Source organism: Microtus ochrogaster (assembly GCF_000317375.1).
Source record: "Microtus ochrogaster isolate Prairie Vole_2 chromosome 14 unlocalized genomic scaffold, MicOch1.0 chr14_random_2, whole genome shotgun sequence".
Taxonomy (NCBI): domain Eukaryota; kingdom Metazoa; phylum Chordata; class Mammalia; order Rodentia; family Cricetidae; genus Microtus; species Microtus ochrogaster.
Genome location: NW_004949097.1, coordinates 3,214,687 through 3,234,905, shown reverse-complemented (window position 1 = coordinate 3,234,905; position 20,219 = coordinate 3,214,687). Strand labels below are relative to the sequence as shown.

Genomic DNA, 20,219 nt, shown 5'->3' with positions numbered 1-20,219 from the left:
GCAAACCCTCCTCCTCTGAAGTTGCTTTTGACAGCTATACTATTTTGTCTTGGCCTATAAAAGCCATATGTGTCTGTCACACATTTTGATGTCTAGGCAACCGCATGCACCCAGGGCTCTGCTTGTACTTGTAGGCAGACGTCCTTCATCAAGCCCTGTGTTGCCCCGATTGTTCATCATCTCTCTCACACAGGCCTCAGAATTTTCCCATGTCTCACCACTCTCTGTTTCATACTTAAATCATCGATAATTTCTGCCCACCTCTCCCATCCGCGGTGTGAGCTGGGAGACACTGGATCACCTTACAGCCATATTTGTAGATTCCTACTTAAATTATTAAGAGGCATAGAGTACTTATATTTTTTTTATTAAATAAATGAACTAAGCTGTCTTTCTCCTGGTTGGATACGTTCCAAAGCCCTGCCACTTTGAGTCATTTATCACAGAAGGTGAAGGTTCCCCGGGAGCCAGCTGTAAAATTCCCACAGTGCTAATAACCCACAGCCGTTTCACTACACCGGGCTGTCCTGGATCGGCACTCCCAAACTCAACATCTAGGGTTGGAGCAGGAGAACAATGAGAATCTCCAGGTCCAGATGCCTAACCCTTTCATTTATCCTCATATGCGGGCTGGTCCCAGAAGTCACAGCAGATGCTGAAGAAGCCTCAGGTAAAAATAAAAATACAAACCAAAAAAAGCGCTGTGGTGGGGAGGGTTGAAAGTTTGGTTGCCATCAGGAAACGTGTCATGAGAAGAGAAGGGATTATGAAAATCCTCTGGGTGTTTTAATTCGAGCCTAGAAACTTCTCCAGAAGTTTCTGAGTAAAGGTGTGTGTTGCCTGGCGTCTCCACCCGTCCTACTGCAGATGGTCTCAGCACGACCCGGGAACCCATATGGCTCACAGACATCCCAGCTACCGAGGAACTCATCAACGCTGCTGAAGTCGCTGTCATAGGCTTCTTCCAGGTTTGTGGAAACAAACATTCTACTTGCTACACCCTATGGTCAGGCATATTCTGCCTTAGGGTAGCCGCGAGAGTGATCTGCTGGGTTAGGGACACTGATCCGGAAGCAAGAACTCTCAGACCCTGCTGCAGCCTCTTATCTGAGACCCCCCTCATTTCAAAGCAGTCCGCGCTATGATCAGGTCTTCCTCGGACCTGCCTCGGGATCTCTAAGTCTCCTGTCTGGGTCTCCTTATCTATGGGCACTTTGAAATGATGTGGTGTCTGCAGGAAGTCAGCCTCCGACATCCCTAGCCGCTGTCCTAAACAGCCTCAAACCGTACTTAGGTGGCCCACCAATAGGCAGAAGTGAACGCACATGCACTTTTAAATTTATGTTCTGTGATGTATTTGAGATAAGGTCTCATGACACAGGCTGGCCTGGAGCTCTCTATGTAGCCACTGCTTCCCTCAAACCCACAATCCTCCTGCCTCAGCCTTCTGAGTAGTGACGTAATGGGAATATGCTATAATGGGAAAGATAGGCTAAATCTATCTCCTGTGGCCTGGAAACACTTTCCACAGGCTTTGCTAAACCAAATAGACAGATCCTCAGTAATCTTTCTTGCCCTCTTTGAATACAAAGGAAAGTGAAGAGGTCACTCACGTATTGGCTGTTGGGTAATGCAGACAGCCTTAAACAAGAGGGGCTCACTCCAGCCTTTCCTTCTCTCTCCGCTGATAGCACCTGGCAATCCTCAGAGCTAACCCAGCCCTATTCCCTTACCTCAGACCTTGTATATGTTCATTCCTTGATTCCAATTCACAGTCACCATGCCCATTAGGTGTCCAAAACTGGAAAGAACTACAAAAAAAAAAAAAAAAAAAAAAAAAAAAAAGAGAGAGAGAACAGGAAGAATGAAGTAACATAAATAGCCACCAGATGGCGCCATTGGGTTCTTGAGAAATTAAAGTTTAGAAACCAGAGAGCCAGTCAACAAAGATCCACAGCTTCTAAATGAACAACCCATTTCCTTTCAAAAGAGCAACTTGTCAACTCCGTCTCGTTGATCCCAGATGCAAGACTAGCAATCTTCCCTTCTCTTTACACACACCCCTAAGCTCAGAGAGGTGCAGGGAAAATGTGGCATAGTCTCATGTACTGCCTAGAGCGTCTGCAGACAAGCATCCTAACACTGCACGGAAGACGGTGCCAGTGTCTGGGGAGGACAGCCGCCATCACTGATGAGGTGCTTCCCGGCTCCCTAACTGCAGGCCTGGGATGCCATAGATGCGTGGACCAGTGAGTACCTTCACGCACAAACTGAAGGACCCTTGGGAGAAGAGGACCTCAGTCCCCCGCACGTTCCCAGTGACCGTGCTAAGCACCTGTTTCTTAATTTTGCATCTTCCTGTTCCTCCACAAACTGTTCCCAAAACATTTGCCTCCCTAGGTATAAGAGTGGCTGTGTAGCCCAACTTCACGGACCTCTGGACGCCAAGTCCTCCATGAACTAACTACAAGTAGAATTCAGGCTGCATGATAAGGCCGCACAAAAACCAAGGATTAGACACAGTTTTCATAATGACCTATAAACTCACACAGCCGGGGAAACTAAAAAATACTACTGCAAGTATTACCGACATGTGCAAGAGTGACTTTGGTTTTACTAGACCAAATCAAGCCTGCAATTTCTGGCGTGTGCATAGTTTTCTTCCGCGTCTCTTCTCTCAAAAAAGACCTATGGGTTTCTCTCTCTCTCTCTCTCTCTCTCTCTCTCTCTCTCTCTCTCTCTCTCTCTCTGTTGTTGTATGTTTGTTTTGCTATAGGATTTAGAAGCACCGATAGTGTCCGTATTCAGCAGCATGGCACAACAGTTCCAAGACGTATCGTTCGGAATGAGCAACAGCTCTGAGGTTCTGAGCCACTACAATGTCACCAGAAACAGCATCTGCCTCTTCCGAATGGTAAGCTGGGTGGCAGCTCCAGCCCTCTCCTGGTTTCCCCTTGTGAGGCGGGACAGAATTCTGCGTCTTTAACACTGTTGCTGGTGTCAAATTGAGGGTCGTAGCTGACAAGGATAGTGACTCAGATGACTCCAGAAGACAAGTGCTCTGGGCTGAGGTGCACAGAGAATGGGAATGCAGAGCCAGGTGTGAGACTAACAAACCTGCGGGATCCCTTACCAGGCAGAGATGGTGAGCGAGCCTCTTAGCGTTTGTTAATTTCAGTTCTTACTTCTATAAAATAAAAGGTCTGACCATATTATCTCTAAGGTCATACTAAACACTGAAGTTACACACATTCACACAAGCACCTGCACACACACAGAGGGGGGGGGCGAGGCAGAGAGAGAGAAAAAAAAAAGATACAGGAGTTTTATGCTCTATAAATACATGTGTGTGTGAGTGTGAGTGCGTGTGGCAAGTTTTCACGTAGCTCAGGACGGCCACCGATACATAGATGATAATTATCTTGACCTTCTGATCCTCCACTTTCCAGATGCTGAGGGTACAGGTGTGTGCTATCATTCCCTATTTATGTCACACAGGGGAAACAAACCCAGAGCTTCATGTGTACTGGGTAAACACACTACCAACTCAGCCACAGACCAAGCCCCACAATCTTACATGTTGAAAAGTTGACCTATGTTCAGCAAACGTTTTATTAGACAACTCGTGTGTAAGGCACTGATAATAACAACATATCGAATATACACTTTGTTCTCAGAACTTAAAATGTAGGAAAAACCATAACAAATAGACTAATAGAAAAACCACTCTAAAGCTAGGTCATGTGGAGCTCACCCTTTATTCCAGCACTTGGGAAGCAGAGGCAAGCCGGTATGTGTGAGTTAGAGGCTAGCCTGGTCTGCAGAGTGAGTTCCAGGACAGCCAGAGCTACACAATGAAACTCTGTCTCAAAAAAGAAAACAAAATTAGAAGAAAACACTGTAAGTGGTTTTAGGAGAATGAAAATAATGTGGAAATTCAGAAAAATAATAGAAAAGAGACAATCGACAGGGAAGTATATGTTAAAGCTGGGCACTGGAGCAGAGAAACGTGGACAGAGGAAAACTGAAGGTAGTTAGGAATCCATGATGCCAGCTTGACTGGATCCCAAGGTACGAGTTACAGAAAAAAGAAAATACGACAGGGAAGTTTTATTAGACCATGTTTGTGCTAAAGCCACAGTGCCAGAGTTCTGCGTTTGTACTTAATTTGATTGGCACCAGAAAGCTCCCCCAAAGCCTTTGGATCAGGAGAGTAGCGTGGACAGAAATGAGATTTAGCAGGATTATTTTGGAAACAAAGACTAAGATGGATTGTTAGGCAGAGATGTGAGAAGCAAGAGCTCTTGGTAGCTCAGCAAAATGGACTATGTGAGACTGAAGAGTCTGTGGGGGACAGAGAGGTGCCAGAGCTTAAGAGCACTGGATGCTCTTGCAGAGGGCTGCGGTTTGATTGCCAGCATCCACGTGGCAGATCTCAGCTCCCGTTCCAGGGGCTCTGACTCCTTCCCTCCTCAGACCCCAGGCACACATGTGGCACACATACATGTAGGCAAAATAACCATATGAGTATGTTTTAAAGAGACCGAAAGGGCCTGCTGTGGAGGAGCAGTGGTAGAAAATAAAGAAAAGGTGATCTGCCAAGCTTGGCGATGCAGCCCTGTGATCCCGGTGTAACACCCGATTCTGTGTTACACCCTCGGTACAGTTCGCGCGCCACTGTACCGTAGGCGAGTCGGGCAAGGGCCTGGAGATTGAAAGAACACACAAAGAGACCTGGGTCATTCGAAGGAGATCAGCCGAATGCCATTTATTCAACCTTGGGGAAATCCTTATATACCTAGCTGCTATATAAGGATTTCCGCCCAGGCAGGTGGGAAATTACCATACCAACGCTGGAGTCAACAATGCCCTACAGCTTAATCACCAGGCGGGGCAGGGGGAGCACAGGAACAAACAGAATGCTTTAGTTAGCTGACCAGAAACTGTCCTCAAGATGCACCCCAGGAACAAGGGTAGACCCGGGCCCTACATCCCAGCACTCAGGAGTCTCAGGCAGGAGGACCAGGAGTTCAAAGCCAGCCCCAAAGGAGGCACTAAGCAGACCTGACAGTAGCATGAACTCTGCTTACAATGTATTCCTTATGAAGCCCTGTTGGTGGCCCTCCTAGGACCTTTCCTTAGCCTCTGTTTTATGTTGAGCGCTAGTGACAGCTCTCCTCCGAGCAAGGCTTGGGACTTGGGTGGACAAAATGTCTGTGCCGTGCCAGAAAGCAAACAGGCTGGTTTTCTGCCGCTCCACTTGCAGTTCTGGGAAAGGTGGGAGACTTCTCAGGCCAGCTGTTGCGTAAACACTTTTTCTCGGTTTACATTTTCAAACTTTGGTACATATCTTAATAGGAGTATTGTTCAGGAGTTCAGAGTAACTTTAATAAAGAAAAAACTGAGATCTTTTTATTTTACACTGGGAAACATGAGCCTATGCCAAACTTTCTGGGACCTTCTTCCAACCCAGATCCACATTTTATTATTTGCAGCTTTTCCAAACTTGGTTTATTTTTATGCGTGTGTGTGTCTGTGTGTCTGTCTGTCCATCTGCCTATATGTGTCTCTGCGTATAGAACTGTGTCTATGATAGGCACTATTATAATCTCACAAACTATGAAGAAAAGAATATTATTCCTGTCAGGCAGTGGTGGGCGCATGCATTCAATCCCAGCACTCAGGAGGCAGAGGCAGACGGCTCTCTGGGACTTAGGGGCCAGCCTGGTCTACAGAGCAAGTTCTGGGGCAGCCAGAATGTCACAGAGAGAATCCATGTCTCAAAAAATCCAATAAAGCAAAAAGAGAAAAGAAGAAAAAAAGAGAATGTTATTCCTGAATTTCCAGTAAGAAAATTAAAGTTCTAGCAGATTGAAGCAGCTCTCCTAAGGTTCACCAGTGTAAAATGCTGCCCAATTCCATGCTCAGTCCCCCCTTCCTACTGTACTATAGTAGTTCTCTAAGGCATGCAAAAAAATTCTTTTTAAAACTAATTTAATGATTCTTTTACATTTACACACGCATCTTTGTGTGTCTGTGTACCTGTATGTATTTGTATGCTTTTGGGGTGAGGCAGAGGCCAGAAGATGGTGTGGGATCTGCTGGAGCTGCAGGTAGAGCCAGTTATGAACCACCTGAACTGGGTGCTGAGATCTGAATTCGGGTTCTCTGCAGGAGTCCCGCGTGTTCTTAATGACTGGGCCATTTCTCCAGCCCCCAGAGAAAATCTCTATCTTTATACTATTTTATTTATTTAATGTTTCTTATTCTGAAGTCTACATTTCAAAAATTTTACCCCAAACCATTCCCCTAAGCCCCTGGTATTAATTAATCAAACACCAGGATTATAGCTCCAAATCTAGATACTATAGAGTTTGGTAGTGAAATGTCAGAATTTAGGGTTACTTTATTTCCAACAGTAAGAATATATTTAAAGATAAGATGAAATGATAATTAAATACAAATACACTGACTCATTATTATTGAAGCAACAAAAACTATGTGGATCGCCGGGGTTTCTATTGCTGTGATGAAACATTATTACCAAAAATAACTTGGGGGGGGGGGGAAGAAAGGGTTTGTTTGTTCTTACAATTCTGACGTTACCCTCTATCACTGAGAGAAGTCAGTGTAGGCTGAAGGAAGGCAGGAACCCAGAGGCAGGAGCTGAAGCAGAGGCCATGGAGGAGTGCTGCTTATTGGCTTGTTTCCCATGGCCTGCTTTGCCTGTTTCTTATATAACTCAGCCCGCCAGCCTGAGGGAGGCACCTAACAGTGGGTTAGGCCCTCAGTCTTCAACCGGTAATCAAGAAAATGCCCATCAGTCTTGCCTATCGTCCAGTCTGAAGGAGCCGTCTTTCCAACTGGCTCTAGCCAGAGTCAAGTTGACAGAAAGTGAGTCACTCTTCAACTGTTGCCTTGGTTTCTTGTCCACCCTCAAAATCTCATATTAATATCACAACAGAAAGCATAAATAACCTTAAAAGTCCCAGTCTTTAAAATTTCAAAAACTTCCAAAGTTTAGTCTCTTTAAAATATCCAAAGTCTCTTAAAGAGTTAAAAATCCCTCTAAAATAACCAAAGTCCGATGAATACTCCAAAGTCTATGGCCTCCTGTAATAATAATGATTTTAAAAGTTAAATATTTTCTTACTCCAAGAGGTAAGAACCAGGGCACAGCCACAATCAAATCAAAGCAAAATCAAACTTCGGCAATATCAGTAGCTTGCTGCCTAGTGTCAGGGACTCTCTGTCTTCTGGCCTCCAGAGGTCTTGGGAAGCTCCAGTTGGCCCAGGCTCTGTCAGTCACAGCACACATGGCTTGTCTGGGAGGCTCAACCTGGCTCCACGCCACACCTGCCACTGTACTTGGTGGTCGTCACACAGTCCTGGCATGTATATGCTGGGGTCTCCAGTGCAGCTGGGGGGCATCACCACAAATGACCTCTGTAGTGGTTTGAATAGAAATGCCCCCACAGGTCCATAGGGAGTGGCACTATTAGGAATTGTGTCCTTCTTGGAGGAAGTCTCATTGGAGGCAGGCTTTGAAATCTCAGATGCTCAAACTGCACCCAGGGTGGCTTTCTCTTCCTGCTGCCTGCTTATCTGAATGTAGAAATCTCAGGTCCTTCCCCAGCACATGTCTGCCTGCACACCACTATGCTTCCTGTCATGATGATTAATGCACGAAACAACCCCACAGCAGTTAGGATTTAAAGGGGTATTTATTTTGGGGGGTAAAACTCACAAAGCACCAACCATCAGGAAAGGAGCCTAGTCGCAGGAGCAGGAGCCGGAACCAAGCGCTGGAACCAAGAGAGAGGGCGAGGCTTGCCGCTCCTTTTTAAAGATAAATAGACCACGCCCCAGTGGGCTGGTATTTCAGCAGCTATTGGCTGAAGGAGCGGAAGGTCTTCCTGCAGCAGATGATAATGAACTAAACCTCTGAAACTGTGAGCCAGCCCCAATTAAATGTTTTCCTTTACAAGAGTTGTATGGTCCTGGGATCTCTTCCCAGCAATAGAAACCCTACCTACTCAGCCTCTACTGGTCTCTCTTCAAGGACTTTAGCCTTGTCTCGCATTGCCAAGTCCTGCTGTTCTCCATGAACCCTTCACACTGCCAAAGCCAGTAACATATGGAAGAGTTTTACACGGTACTGAGTTCACCAGCCAGCATGAGATTCCGTCTTGGCCCCTCCCAACCATAGCTTCTGTGTGATGTGAAACACACCCTTGAGGAAGGGCTTCTGGAAGATTTCACCTCAGTGATGCTGGGCTCTTCTTGGTCACAGCTGATTCTCCAATAGCAGCTGACCAGATGTGCATATTCTCAATTTAAAATATCATGCTAACAGCTGCTCTAGAGTCTTTGAAAAGCTTCCCAAGCCAGGCTCTAACATCTGCATTGCTCTCAATATTCTCTTCCTACCCCCACCCCACCCCCACAAAATAACTTAAGCTCTGAACTCTTGGCTTTTCCATCCCAAAGTTCCAAAATTCCTTCACAGTCCTCCCCGTCAGAACGATGTTATATCTGTCACGGCAATAGTCCACTGGGGCACCACTATCTGTCTTAGAGGTTCTGTGACTGTGATAAAGACCGTTACCGAGCACAGTCTGGGGGAGGAAAGTAATTGTTTGGTTTAAGTCACAGTTCAAGGCAGGAACTTAAGGTGGGAACCAGAAACAGAGACCAGCTAGAATAAGCCAGCCAGCAGCAATCCTCCATAGTCTGATTCAGTTCCTGCCTCCAGGTTCCTGTCTTGACTTCCCTTGACGATAGACTGTCAACCTGGAAGAGTTTCCTTTCCTTTCCTTTCCTTTCCTTTCCTTTCCTTTCCTTTCCTTTCCTTTCCTTTCCTTTCCTTTCCTTTCCTTTCCACATTGCTTTTGGCCTTGGTCTTCACCACAGCAATAGAAAGCAAAGTGAGATTGGGCACTTGCTCTTCAAAACTAGAACAGGCTGACTTGTAGGAAGGTTCCCAGGAAGCATTTCGGCAAAAATTCAGGGAACAATAAGAAGTCACATATGACAGTGTGGCTCTCAAAGACTCAGGCTGTCTGATAGAGTGACAGCAAGGAGACCCTCTGTCTCTGTATAGACCTATACAGAGTTAATCCTCCAGGGTTCCTGTCTCTGGAGTTGATAAGCCACGAGCGTGCCCTAATATTTGAATGTTTGCACTACTTAGGATTTTCTTATTCACTTCTATTTTAATGTAAGGTGGATATTCTTGTCATTTTACATTGTTTCTTACTGCAATTTTATATATAAATTATAAAATGTTTCCCTAAAAAAAAAGAAAAGAAAGAAAGTTAGCCCAAGTCTGACCCAATGGAATATAAGAGAAACACAGTAAGTCTTTCTTGACGCTTGTACAGTCATTTTCGAATGTTTAGTGTGAGATGTACCTTACCAGACATGGGAAGTCAGAAGAAATGACTGTAAAAATAAACCAGTAAATGAGAGAAGTAGTATGTGTCAAATCATCAAAACAGTTTTGTAATGTATGTGTGTCGCGGGGCGTGGAGGTGCACCCTATAATCCCGCCCCTTAGGAGACTGACAGGAGGAACCATCCTTGGCTACATAGCAAAGTTAAAACCATTCTGGGCTATAGGAGACAGTAAGAAACAAAACTCTGTGTGTGTGTGTGTGTGTGTGTGTGTGTGTGTGTGTGTGTGTGTGTGTGTGTGTAAAATACATGGCAACTGAATAGTGCATATACTATATATATATGCATATATAAAATTAGAGACATGAAGGAATTGATTAAAAAATCATTTCTCAGTGCTATTTAAGTTACTTTATGACTGGACTGTGATAAAATACTATACCTGTAGTATAAGCTAAGATGATCAGGGCATGGTGGCACATGCCTGTAATTCTAATACTACAAGAAGGGAAGCAGGGAGGATCAGGAGTTCAGACTCATCTTTGGCTACAAAGAAAACCAGTAATGAGCCTCACTTCCTGTCTAAAATAAATAAATAAAAATAAAACTAGGAAGAGCATAAATAAACTAAGGTGAGTTTTAATGCAGTTTCCGAAACGATTGTTAGAGCACTCGCAGGAATGTGAGCACCCTCAGAGCAAAGGCTAGACCGTGCTGGGGTCGCTGCATGTTCAGAGTGTCCAAAACAAAACAAAACAAAAAATTAGTCACCGGAGCTCAGAGCCCTTCCAGATGCTCTTTTCTGCTTTTGGCATCTCTCTCTCTGGGGAGGATATCTTCCAAACACTAGCAAAATAGAGGTTTAAAAACGTTCCCACAGTCTTGCTCTAGGATAGAGCTTTCTCTCCAGTGCATTATGTAAATGGTCCCTTTGGCTGACAGCAAACTTCCTGTTCTAGTGTCGCCTCCAGGATCCCTACCCACGAACGAACGAACACTCCTGAGTTTATTAGTTTAGGAAATAATGAAATAGTCGGGATGTTTCTGTGGACGATCTAGGAAGCCTGTAAGGGCTGTGGTGGTTTAGGGCAGCGCTGTCACTGCCCAGGATAGGAACTGTATCCCTGCTGCGCACCCTCTGTCCCTCCTCGGCATTCCTGAGCCCAGAAATCCACCTGGAGTTCTTGGCGCCTCCAGTTCTCCAATTCTGGGAAACCTGAGGAACTGCCTGGAACCAGGGCTGGAGGGCAGCCCTGGCCACGTGCGGCTGGGCCAGCTGCACACAGGAGCCAGGCCTCTGTGTCCTAGAAAAATAATCTTCAAGCATTTGGACGAACTCGGTATTAAGTGGGCTTTGATTATGACGATGAGGATCTGAGTGGTTGCAATAGCAAAGTCCTAAGTGTGAGATATCCTGCCAGCTGGCCAGCCCTGCCACAGGCAGCAGAGAAGATTGAAGAGAACAGCTCTCTCTCTCTCTCTCTCTCTCTCTCTCTCTCTCTCTCTCTCTCGTTCTCTCTCTTTCTCTGTTCTTCCCTCCCCCTCGTGTGTGTGTGTGTGTGTGTCTGTCTGTCTGTCTGTCTGTCTGTCTCTGTGAATATGTCCCTGTGTCTGTGTCTTCGTCTGTGTCTGTGTGTGGATACGTACCCATGAGAATGGGTGCTGGCAAAGACCAGAGGGCCCCAAACCCCTGTAGTTATAAACTACTGGGGGGTCACCCAACCTGGGGTACTGAGAACTGAATTCAGACCCTCTGAAAGAGCATCAAGTTCACTTAGCCACTCTATAACCCCCTGGTTTAGTTTTGTTTACTTGAGACAAGGTCTTGTTGTATTGCCCAGCAGGGCCTGGAACTTCCCATGTAGCATGGACTGCCTTGAGCTCCTGGTAATCCTCTGCCTGGTCCTCCTAAATGCTGGGATTAAAGACAGACCACCACAACCGCCTGCTCCTTATTCTTTAGTGGTTTGACAAGAATATTGGGACTAAAAAGCTGAACAAAGTCCACGGAGACTCTACGTCCGTACATCTTCTCCCCAGTGTTCCTACTGAGCAGTTAGATTTTAAAAGAATTGCATGGAGCAGGCGTCTTCACCCTCCTCTCACCCACTTCAGACTCTGTGCAGCAGAGGCACCTCGAGTTTCTGGTCCTCCGGCCTTTCCTTCCAGAATGCTGGGATCACAGGAATCAACATGTCTATTTCATGTAGCGCCGGAGATGAGACCTAGGGCTTCCTGTAAGCTGGGCAAGCCTTCCGCCAGCTGGTCTACACCTCTCCAGTCCCATTTCTGTGTGCTTGTTGCTGGGAATTGAACCTAGGAACTCACACACAGTAAGCAAGCAAGCACTCTACCACTGGCCTATATTGATGCTAGTACTTCACATTTTAAAACATCCAGTGCTTTGAGTGGGTTTTGCTCCCCCCAACAAGATTCTAATTTAGAAGTACATTTTCTATACATTGGCATTTATTATTTCATGTTTAATTGGTTTAAGATAATCTAAGATTTTTTTTCAGTATTTTTATCTGTGTATGTTGCAAGGTTCAACAGGGAGTTCTAACTGTCAACTAATAGTAGGTTCTGGTAACAAAAGCTATGTGTCATATAATGGCAGTCTTCAAAGGGATAAATAAAGCTTGAGCAACTCCCCAACCAAAGGAAGAAAAAAGGAATAATGGGAAGTAACTAAATGAAAAATAAACCAGAGGTTAAGAAAATGGAATTCAGAACAGCTGCACTGATGGAAAATGCATAATTCAATATATCAGTGATTATATTACATTGTTTAAAAAGCCCTTAAAAGACAAGTAGGGAAAAGTGTCACCGAGGGTAGAAAACTTCCGTCCTGTCTTTGGAGCTGTGCTCCATGCCCATCATATAGTCAAATTCCGTTTATCAATAATCTCTAAAGATGCTGCAGGGGCCACTCGGTTCTTTATTGTGCCTTGTTTCCTTTCCCCAGGTTGATAATGAGAAACTGCATTTGGATGCTAAAGACATTGACAGCTTAGACGCCGCCAAGTTGAAGCAATTCATTTACGTGCATGGCCTCCACTGGGTGACAGAGTACAGTCCTCTGGTAAACACTGATTCCCTATGACCAGTCCTTTCTGTTCCTGTGTCACAGAGGGTCCTGGTACCCACAGGAGATGTGTTCTTTCCACTGTTAGTGTCTGTCACCGAACACCTAGCGTGCTGTTTGTGTTGACACCCTTATTAACCCTTCAAGATTGATAGATGCATCCCTCCCTACTCAACAAAGATGCAGCAAAACTAGATGACCTTCAACACAACTCATAAGAAAAAAAGCCTAGAGTGCAAAGTGAAGGTATCTGGATCAAAATTTTCGGAATCTGCAGTCTTGTTGTGAGTGTGCTCTGTGAAGGTCACTGGCGCTAAATCACCTTTCTCAAACTATGACCAAGGCTGTTTTCATTCATTGCTTTTCTTGTTGCTGCTACAAAGGCAGCTTAGGGAGGGAAGGCTTTATTTTGCCTCACAGTTTGAGGGGACACATTCATCGTGGTGAGAAGGTGTGCAGGCAGGAACGTGAAACAGCTGGTCACAGTGCATCCGTAGCCAAGAAACAGAGAGATGGATACTGGTCTTCAGATCACTTTCTCCATGTTTATTTTGTTGTTGTTTTGTTTTGTTTTGTTGTTGTTGTTTTATTCTAGCCAGGACTGAAGTCCATTGGTTGTTCTACCCACCTTCATGGTGGCTCTTCTCTCTTCAAGCCCCTCTGGAAACACCCTCACAGACATGACCAGAGTGTGTCTCCTAGGTGACTCTAAATCCAATCTAGAAGCGGCTTAAGAGTGGCCATCATAGCTTTCTTTACCTAGAGATTCACTCCTGTCTCTGCTGTGCCCACAGAACTGCATGTGGACTCAGAAAAGATGGCCCAATGCTTCCTGTGCACATGACCATGGTGTCATAGTGTCCTAGATGCAGGGCAAGGACACAAATCCCTGAGTTCTTAGGTCTGGCCCAGCGCTCACCTTACAGATTAACTTTGTGTCTTTCTCAAATTTCACATTATTAGGGACAACCAATCCCATCAAGAGAAAGTCAGGAAAGAATCTCTTTAGAGAAGCATGCTTAATTTTTATTAGGACTTTCACATCTCAGAAGTAATCCCTTCTTGTTTGGAGCTGTCCCCTCGACTGCTGCTAGTTTTTGTTCAGGCTGGTATGAATATTTGTCCTAGAAAGACTGCACAGAAAGTCACAGCCATACTCTGTTCCTGCACGAACACCCAATGCACACACTCTGTGTGCCTTTGCTGTGCAAACCAGGCTGTGCCTGTTGAGATGAAACCAGCTACTTCCGTGCTCCCATCCCTTCGGTAAAGAGAGCTCTGCCTTCTGACTCCTTAGCTCCTGTCTCTCGACTCTTCCCAGGAGTTTCTCTGCTTTACTAGAGCAGATACCACTCTGAATTGAAGTATCGTGAATCTGTTACTCTAACTACCAAGACTATTATAGCAAGAATCAATTATTGTCCATCCTGTGTCCCGAATGTAAGCCGAACCCATTGATAAGGTCCAAGACAAAGTCTGTAGGAATACTTCCTCTGACTACATTGCCTTGCCGGTGGTTCCTCTGTGGCCAGCTGCACTAGAAAAGCTCACCCAGATCCTAGGGGTCAGCCAGTGGGCAAGGAGTGGCTGGATGTCTCTGGAGAGATTGCAGGCCTTTGCTAGGGTGATGTCATCTGCAGGCTTCACCAGGGCTGAAGCAGCTGGTTGAAAGAAGGTTCACTAGTGTGGCCAGCAACCTGTTCCTGCTGTTGCCATGTAAATTCATCCTTAGGGCTGCTGTTGCTATGTAAATCCATCCTTAGGGTTCCCTGACAGCTCCTTACGGGGCTGGCTGCCCCCAGAGTGAAGGGTGAAACAAAGAGCTATGCATTTTATGGCTTAACCTTGTACTTTCTGTCAAGCCCACAACTGTCCTTTCCAGTTACTCAGTTTCATTATGTTTAGTGAGGGGTAGGGGATCGACACAGTTGTCTGAAGACCGGATGGTTGTATTTAGTTTTAAGATTCATTTTCATTGTTTTTAACTATGTGCATGTTGTTTGTCTGCGTGTGCACCGTATGCATGCCGGTCTCTTGCAGGAGCCAGAAGAGGGTGTCAAATCCCTTGAAGCTGCAATTAAAGCCAGTTGTGAGCCACCCAGCATGGGTGCTGGAAGGAGAGCCAGGTCCTGTGCAAGGATAGTACATGACCTCAACCCCTAAACTGTCTCTCCGGCTCCAAGATAATTGTACTTTTTTAAAAAAAGATATTTATTTTATGTATATGCATATGTACCTGAGTAAATAACTATATGTGCACCACATGTGTGCATGAGCCAGAGGATGCCAGAGGAGGGTATCAGATTCCCTGGAGCTAGAGTTACAGGCAGTTGTCAGCAGGCACCATACAGATGTTGGAAACCAAGCCAATGTCCTCTAAAACAAGGATCGATGTGCTCTTAACCCCTGAGCCATCTCTCTAATAGCCTGGTGATTTTACTTGTTAAAAATATTTTTATTTATTTTTTGATAATTCTATACATGTATAAATGCATTTTTACCACATTCAAGGGGGGGTCAAACTTTTAAGAGCCATCATAGAGGTTATTTGCATTTATTCTGTTCACCGCATTGGCATATCTCTGTATCTCTGTCCCTCTGTCTCTCTACCTCTCTGTCTCTTTGTATCTCTGTCCCTCTGTCTTTCTGTATCTCTATATATCTCTGTGTCTCTGTCTGTCTGTGTCTCTCTCTGCCTCCTTGTATCTCTGTCTGCCTCTCTGTATCTCTGTCCCTCTGTATCTCTGAATCTCTGTGTCTCTGTCCCTCCATGTCTCTGTCTCTCCCTCCCTCCTCCCCTCCCATCCTCCCTTCTTCTTTGTCTCTCTTTGTATCCTTCTTCTAAAACACATTTTAATTTCCCAGATTGCAGCTGGCTTGTTTAACGCCATGGTTCGGACCCATCTGCTCCTGATAATGAACAAGGCTTCCGCAGAGTATGAAGACAGCATGCAGACATACCGGAAGGCAGCTAAGCTCTTCCAGGGAAAGGTGAGTTGGGAAAGGTCACCACCACAGGAAGATGGGGCTGGGGAGAAGAAAAATTGTGTGATTTTAAGGATAAGAAGAAAGGAGTGGGAGGCAAGAAGTGAAGATTTTGGAAATTAAGAAGACTTTATATTGTCATTGTGGGAGACAGTAAGTATAAATACGCAAAAACCACATTGCCTAGTCGGCGTCTGTTTCCTCATGATAACCTCTGAAGGCTGGGACAGAGAGCCGAAACCACTTCTCACGTGAGTTCCTACACAGCACCTGGAGCCTACCTCAAGTAACCACGATCCTTTCTCTCCCTCCCCGCTCCTAGGTGTATTTTTCTGAAACCACCACCCTCATCCACCCCTGCATCGCAGACCCCAACTAGAGGCCTTTCTAACGAGAGCCACCACATAAGCTGTCTTGGGGAGCACTGGTCCCCTGGTGTGGGGAGCACTAAGTACTCCTGAATACTCAGAAGAGCACAAGGATTTCCACCGTGGCTAGACGTGGCTTAGTAACCACGCCTCCACTCAGCTCCCCTGCTCATCGGGGGTTTCCTTCTCTGCATTTAAGTTACCCAGTCAACCGTGGGCTCAGAGTAGTAAATGGAGAATTCCAGAGGCAAGCAACCCATGTGCTAACAGGGCTTTCACTGCCACGTGTTATTACAATGGTTTGGTTTTCTTATTAGCTATTATATTCAAAGTGTGCCCATATAGCAAGGAAGAGCACTATCCATGACTCTGGGGAGCCGCCGGAGTGGGGGTTCTTAGAATATGTCTAGAAAACAACATTTACCAAAGGCATACTATGTGCCACAATTACTGAAGGCACCATCCCGTTTCATCTCTGCCCCCACCAGTACATTTTACAAATATGAAAACTGAGTCTCAGAGAAACTAAGTTGCAAAAAAAAAAAAAAGAGCTAGGAAGACAGAAGCAAACTCAACCCCATCCTCTGCCTTCAGACACCACGCTAGACTTTCTTGCTTAGGGAGTCATCAATCTTCAAAGACAGAAGTCTTTTTTAAAGATTGTTTTTATTTTTAATCGGAGGGTGGGGAGTAAAGATGCCCAGAAAGACTGTAAGAGAGTGTTGGATCTCCTGAACCTAGAGTTACAAGGGGTTGTCAACTACCTGGTGTATTCTTAACCTCTGAGGCATCTCTTCAACCCCAAATTCCAATTTTTATTTTTATTTTTTTGTTTATTTGGTTTGGTTTGGTTTTAGTTTGGTTTAGTTGGCTTCTCTAGATAGGGTTTCTCTGTACAGCCCTGGCTGTCCTGAATCTGGCTTTGTAGACCAGGCTAGCTTCAAACTCACAGAGAACCATCTCAAGTGCTGAGATTAAAGGCATGAGCCACCATGCCCAGCCAAAAATGTGCAGCCCAGGCTGGCCTTGAACTCACGGTCCTCCTGCGTTCTCCTCCTTCTTCAGCAAATCCTACCAGCCACCACAGCTGGCCAAAATTCTTGTAGTTAAATTCAACTAAAGGATAAATTTAATTAAAGTTAAATTTGAATAAAATACCAAAACAACAAAAATAAATTTCAAAATCATTTCATTTTAATCAAAATGTGTTTATATGAGAGGGGGTGGGGTGGATCTTATATAGCCAAGGCTAACCTCAAACTTGTTGACTTGTTATAATTAAATGTGACTTTGAACTCCTGGTCCTCCTACCTCTGCCTCTCTGTTGACTGATGTTCCTGTCCTTCCTAATCCGGCAACTGTTCAGTCCCAAATCAATACACAGAGGCCTACATTAATTATAAGCTGGTTGGCCTATTAGCTCAGGCTTCTTACTAACTCTTATAACTTATATTAGCCCATAATTCTTGTCTGTGTTAATCACGTGGCTTGGTACCTCTTTTGGTGAGGCAGTCACATCTTACTTCCTATTTGTCTGGATGACGACTGCAGACTGACTCTTTCCTCTTCCCAGAATTCTCCTGTTCTGGTTGCCCCGCCTCTACTTCCTGCCTGGTCACCCCACCTCTACTTCCTGCCTGGCTACTGGCCAATCAGCATTTTATTAAAATACAAGTGACAGGATACAGACCATTTTCCCACAGCCCCTCTCAAGTGCTAGAATTTCAAGTGTGCTCCATCATGCCAGGCTTTAACTTAGACTAAAATCATATTATGCAAACCGTAAGTTCAGTCTGTGTAGTGACAGCCATTACTAGTGTCTCGTTGTCTCCAGGATGTCAGCAGGACCTTTTTCTTGAATATCTCCCCAACTACAGGTTCTCTTCGTTCTGGTAGACAGCGGCAAAAGGGAGAACGGAAAGGTGATCTCCTACTTCCAACTAAAGGAGTCTCAGCTGCCCGCTCTGGCCATTTATGAAACCAAGAATGACAAGTGGGACACACTGCCCAGCACAGAAGTTACAGTGGAGAAAGTCCGGGACTTCTGTGACGGCTTCTTAAAGGGAACACTGCTGGTGAGTGCAGCCGTGAGATAAAGCACTGGGCGCCCTCCTCGGTGTGAATTTCATTTCTGGGCAGGGCGACTTTGAGGAGATAGTTAATGGGATGGTGTTAGCTAGAGACCATCACTTGCAAAGGGTTTGTATAAGCAAACTCAGTTTGGGATTTCTCCATTTTCTATCCAAGGATCAATGGGAAGTAACTTAAATCCACACTCCATTCACAAGTGGTACGTTGGTGTCTTAGGCAGGTAGACTGCCACAGTGTGAAGCTAGCTTGGGGTATGTAATAAGTTTAAGTCCAGCCAGAGCTGCGTAGTGAGACCTCTTCAAAACAAAAACAAAACAAAAGCCGTATCAACAACAGAAGAGCTCAGCAGTTCAAAGTGAAGCTGGAGTTATGGTTTTTCAGGAGTAATTAAGTCTGCGCTCTAAATTCAGCATCACTGTGTTTTTCAGAGAAATCACACAGCTGAAGAAGATGCCAGGAAGGAGGAGCTCTGAGTGCTCCCTGGTCCCTCTGCTCACTGCGATCACGTGTCTATCCTGTGTTGAATAAAAAGGGGCACCAAATCTAACCTCTCAACAGCTAACGCAGGTGTTCTAACAAGGGGCGGGAGGTCCGCCATGCTTCCTTTGTGTCTGAACGTCTCCTTTTCTTGCCTCTTTTGTTTTCAACTTCCCATCCTCTCCTTCCCACAGCCTAGTTTCCCACTGTGAGTGAGTTCTGAGGAGAGAGGGGCTTTAGGAACTTGGCATCTCCCTGAAGGAGAAGTGTTCCTAGAGAGAGGCTCTTCTGGTGTATCACTGACATTGACTTAATACCCTGCACATGGCTTGCACAGCAGTTCCTATCCCTTTGGGGTCATCCAAGGATAGAAACCTCACCCTCCTCACAGGCACATATCCTTCTCTGACTTGGAGCCAAGAACAAAAACATGTTTGGTTTTTTTTTTTCCCCCTCCAAAAGTTAAATGATGTCTCCAAGTTTCTGAACACATCTGAAACAGCATGTTATAAGCTACATTCATTTTGTGATTGCAGCTCCCAGTGCTAATCAGCAACCCATGAAATAAATAAAATCCAACACTGTTAAAAGAAGAGTAACATCTCTCCAAAGCCACACCCTTTGGAGGGAACCCCACTGCCCAGCTCAGCGTGCATGCCCCGCCCTCCAGGGCTCTGTTTCCCTTTAGGTCACGACCCACTGATGTGTTGTTCCCTGTGTGGGTGGGGTGAGTGGTGGGACCTGACCATCCTGCGTGAAAATTTATACAAATGTGGCAAGAGAACCAGGGAGTCAAGTAGGTAAAAGGTTAGGAAGAGACAGAGGGGGCGGGGGCATTTGGCGCCAAAGCATGTTGGGGCTAACTATGGTTCCTGGCAGGAAGGTGTGTGGTCTAGCACACCGGGGATGGGGATACAGGGGTGTTTGACAGTGGGTCGCTGGCCCACAGGCTGTTACTGTCAACACACAGATGCTACATTGTTGCAGCCCTCCGGCCCGCTCCGGGCCTTGGCTCTAAAGAAAAGTGCCTAAGTACTAAGGAGCTGAAAAATTCACAGCTGAACAGGAGGACGGCTTCAAGTGAGGGACAAGAAGTGAAAGGGTTGCTTGTTCCTTTCTGTGGGCTAACCCCATGGCCCCTGGGCGTGGTCGGTAGCTGGAAAGAAGACTGTGAAAGCCAGTCTTGCAGTTACACAGGAACCAGGAGCTTGAGGAGTCACTGGGTCCATCCAAGGACCGCACAATCAAAGAAGCACAAGAGGCCCATCTTAGAATGCTTCTGACATTTTGACATTTCCATTCAGGAATTCTTTCTAATGGATGATCCCCTGCTGAGTGGTGTTTCCCATCTCTAGGGATGTCTTTTCTTACAGCTCTGAAATTTCTAACGCTGCCTTGGCACCATCCCCTAAGGCAGTGACTCTCAACCTTCCAAACGCTGTGACCCTTTAATACAATTTCTCACGGTGTAGCTACCCTCAACCATAAAATTAGTTTCATTGCTACTTCATAAATGTAATCTTGCTATTGCTATGAATCGTAATGTAATTATCTGATCTCAGGATATCTGATATGTCACCCCTGTGAAAGAGTCTTTCTACACTCTCAATAGAGTTGAGAACGATTGCCTTAAGGGCGCCTTCAACTCCACGTGTTTTTCCTTTTTGGTGCTATTAGGAATTGAACGTGAGGCCTTGAGCATGCTGGATGAGTGCTCTACCACTAAGTCACACTTTCCGGCCATCTCCTGGATACTTTTAAGCCCATTCACATGGTCTCCTGTCCTCCATACAACCCAACCTGTTATCATTTTCATT

At 45.5% G+C, this 20,219-nt stretch overlaps 1 protein-coding gene across 1 annotated transcript; it reads left to right on the top strand.

Annotated features, from left to right (window-relative positions):
- The first annotated feature begins 576 nt into the window (after positions 1-576).
- On the top strand, positions 577-18,398 carry Erp27 (endoplasmic reticulum protein 27). Its single transcript, XM_005364528.2, has 7 exons — positions 577-670; positions 868-968; positions 2,777-2,914; positions 12,362-12,478; positions 15,347-15,472; positions 17,712-17,909; positions 18,354-18,398. The coding sequence occupies exons 1-7, from the start codon at positions 577-579 to the stop codon at positions 18,396-18,398; spliced, it is 819 nt and encodes a 272-aa protein (XP_005364585.1).
- Positions 18,399-20,219: the final 1,821 nt, after the last annotated feature.

What these genes read in the sequence shown, in the direction of transcription:
- Erp27 (XM_005364528.2), top strand. Translation starts at nt 577, where the DNA reads ATGAGAATCTCCAGGTCCAGATGCCTAACCCTTTCATTTATCCTCATA. An exon ending in AGATGCTGAAGAAGCCTCAG is followed by an intron (nt 671 to 867) that starts GTAAAAATAAAA and finishes GTCCTACTGCAG; the next exon opens with ATGGTCTCAGCACGACCCGG. An exon ending in GCATCTGCCTCTTCCGAATG is followed by an intron (nt 2,915 to 12,361) that starts GTAAGCTGGGTG and finishes TCCTTTCCCCAG; the next exon opens with GTTGATAATGAGAAACTGCA.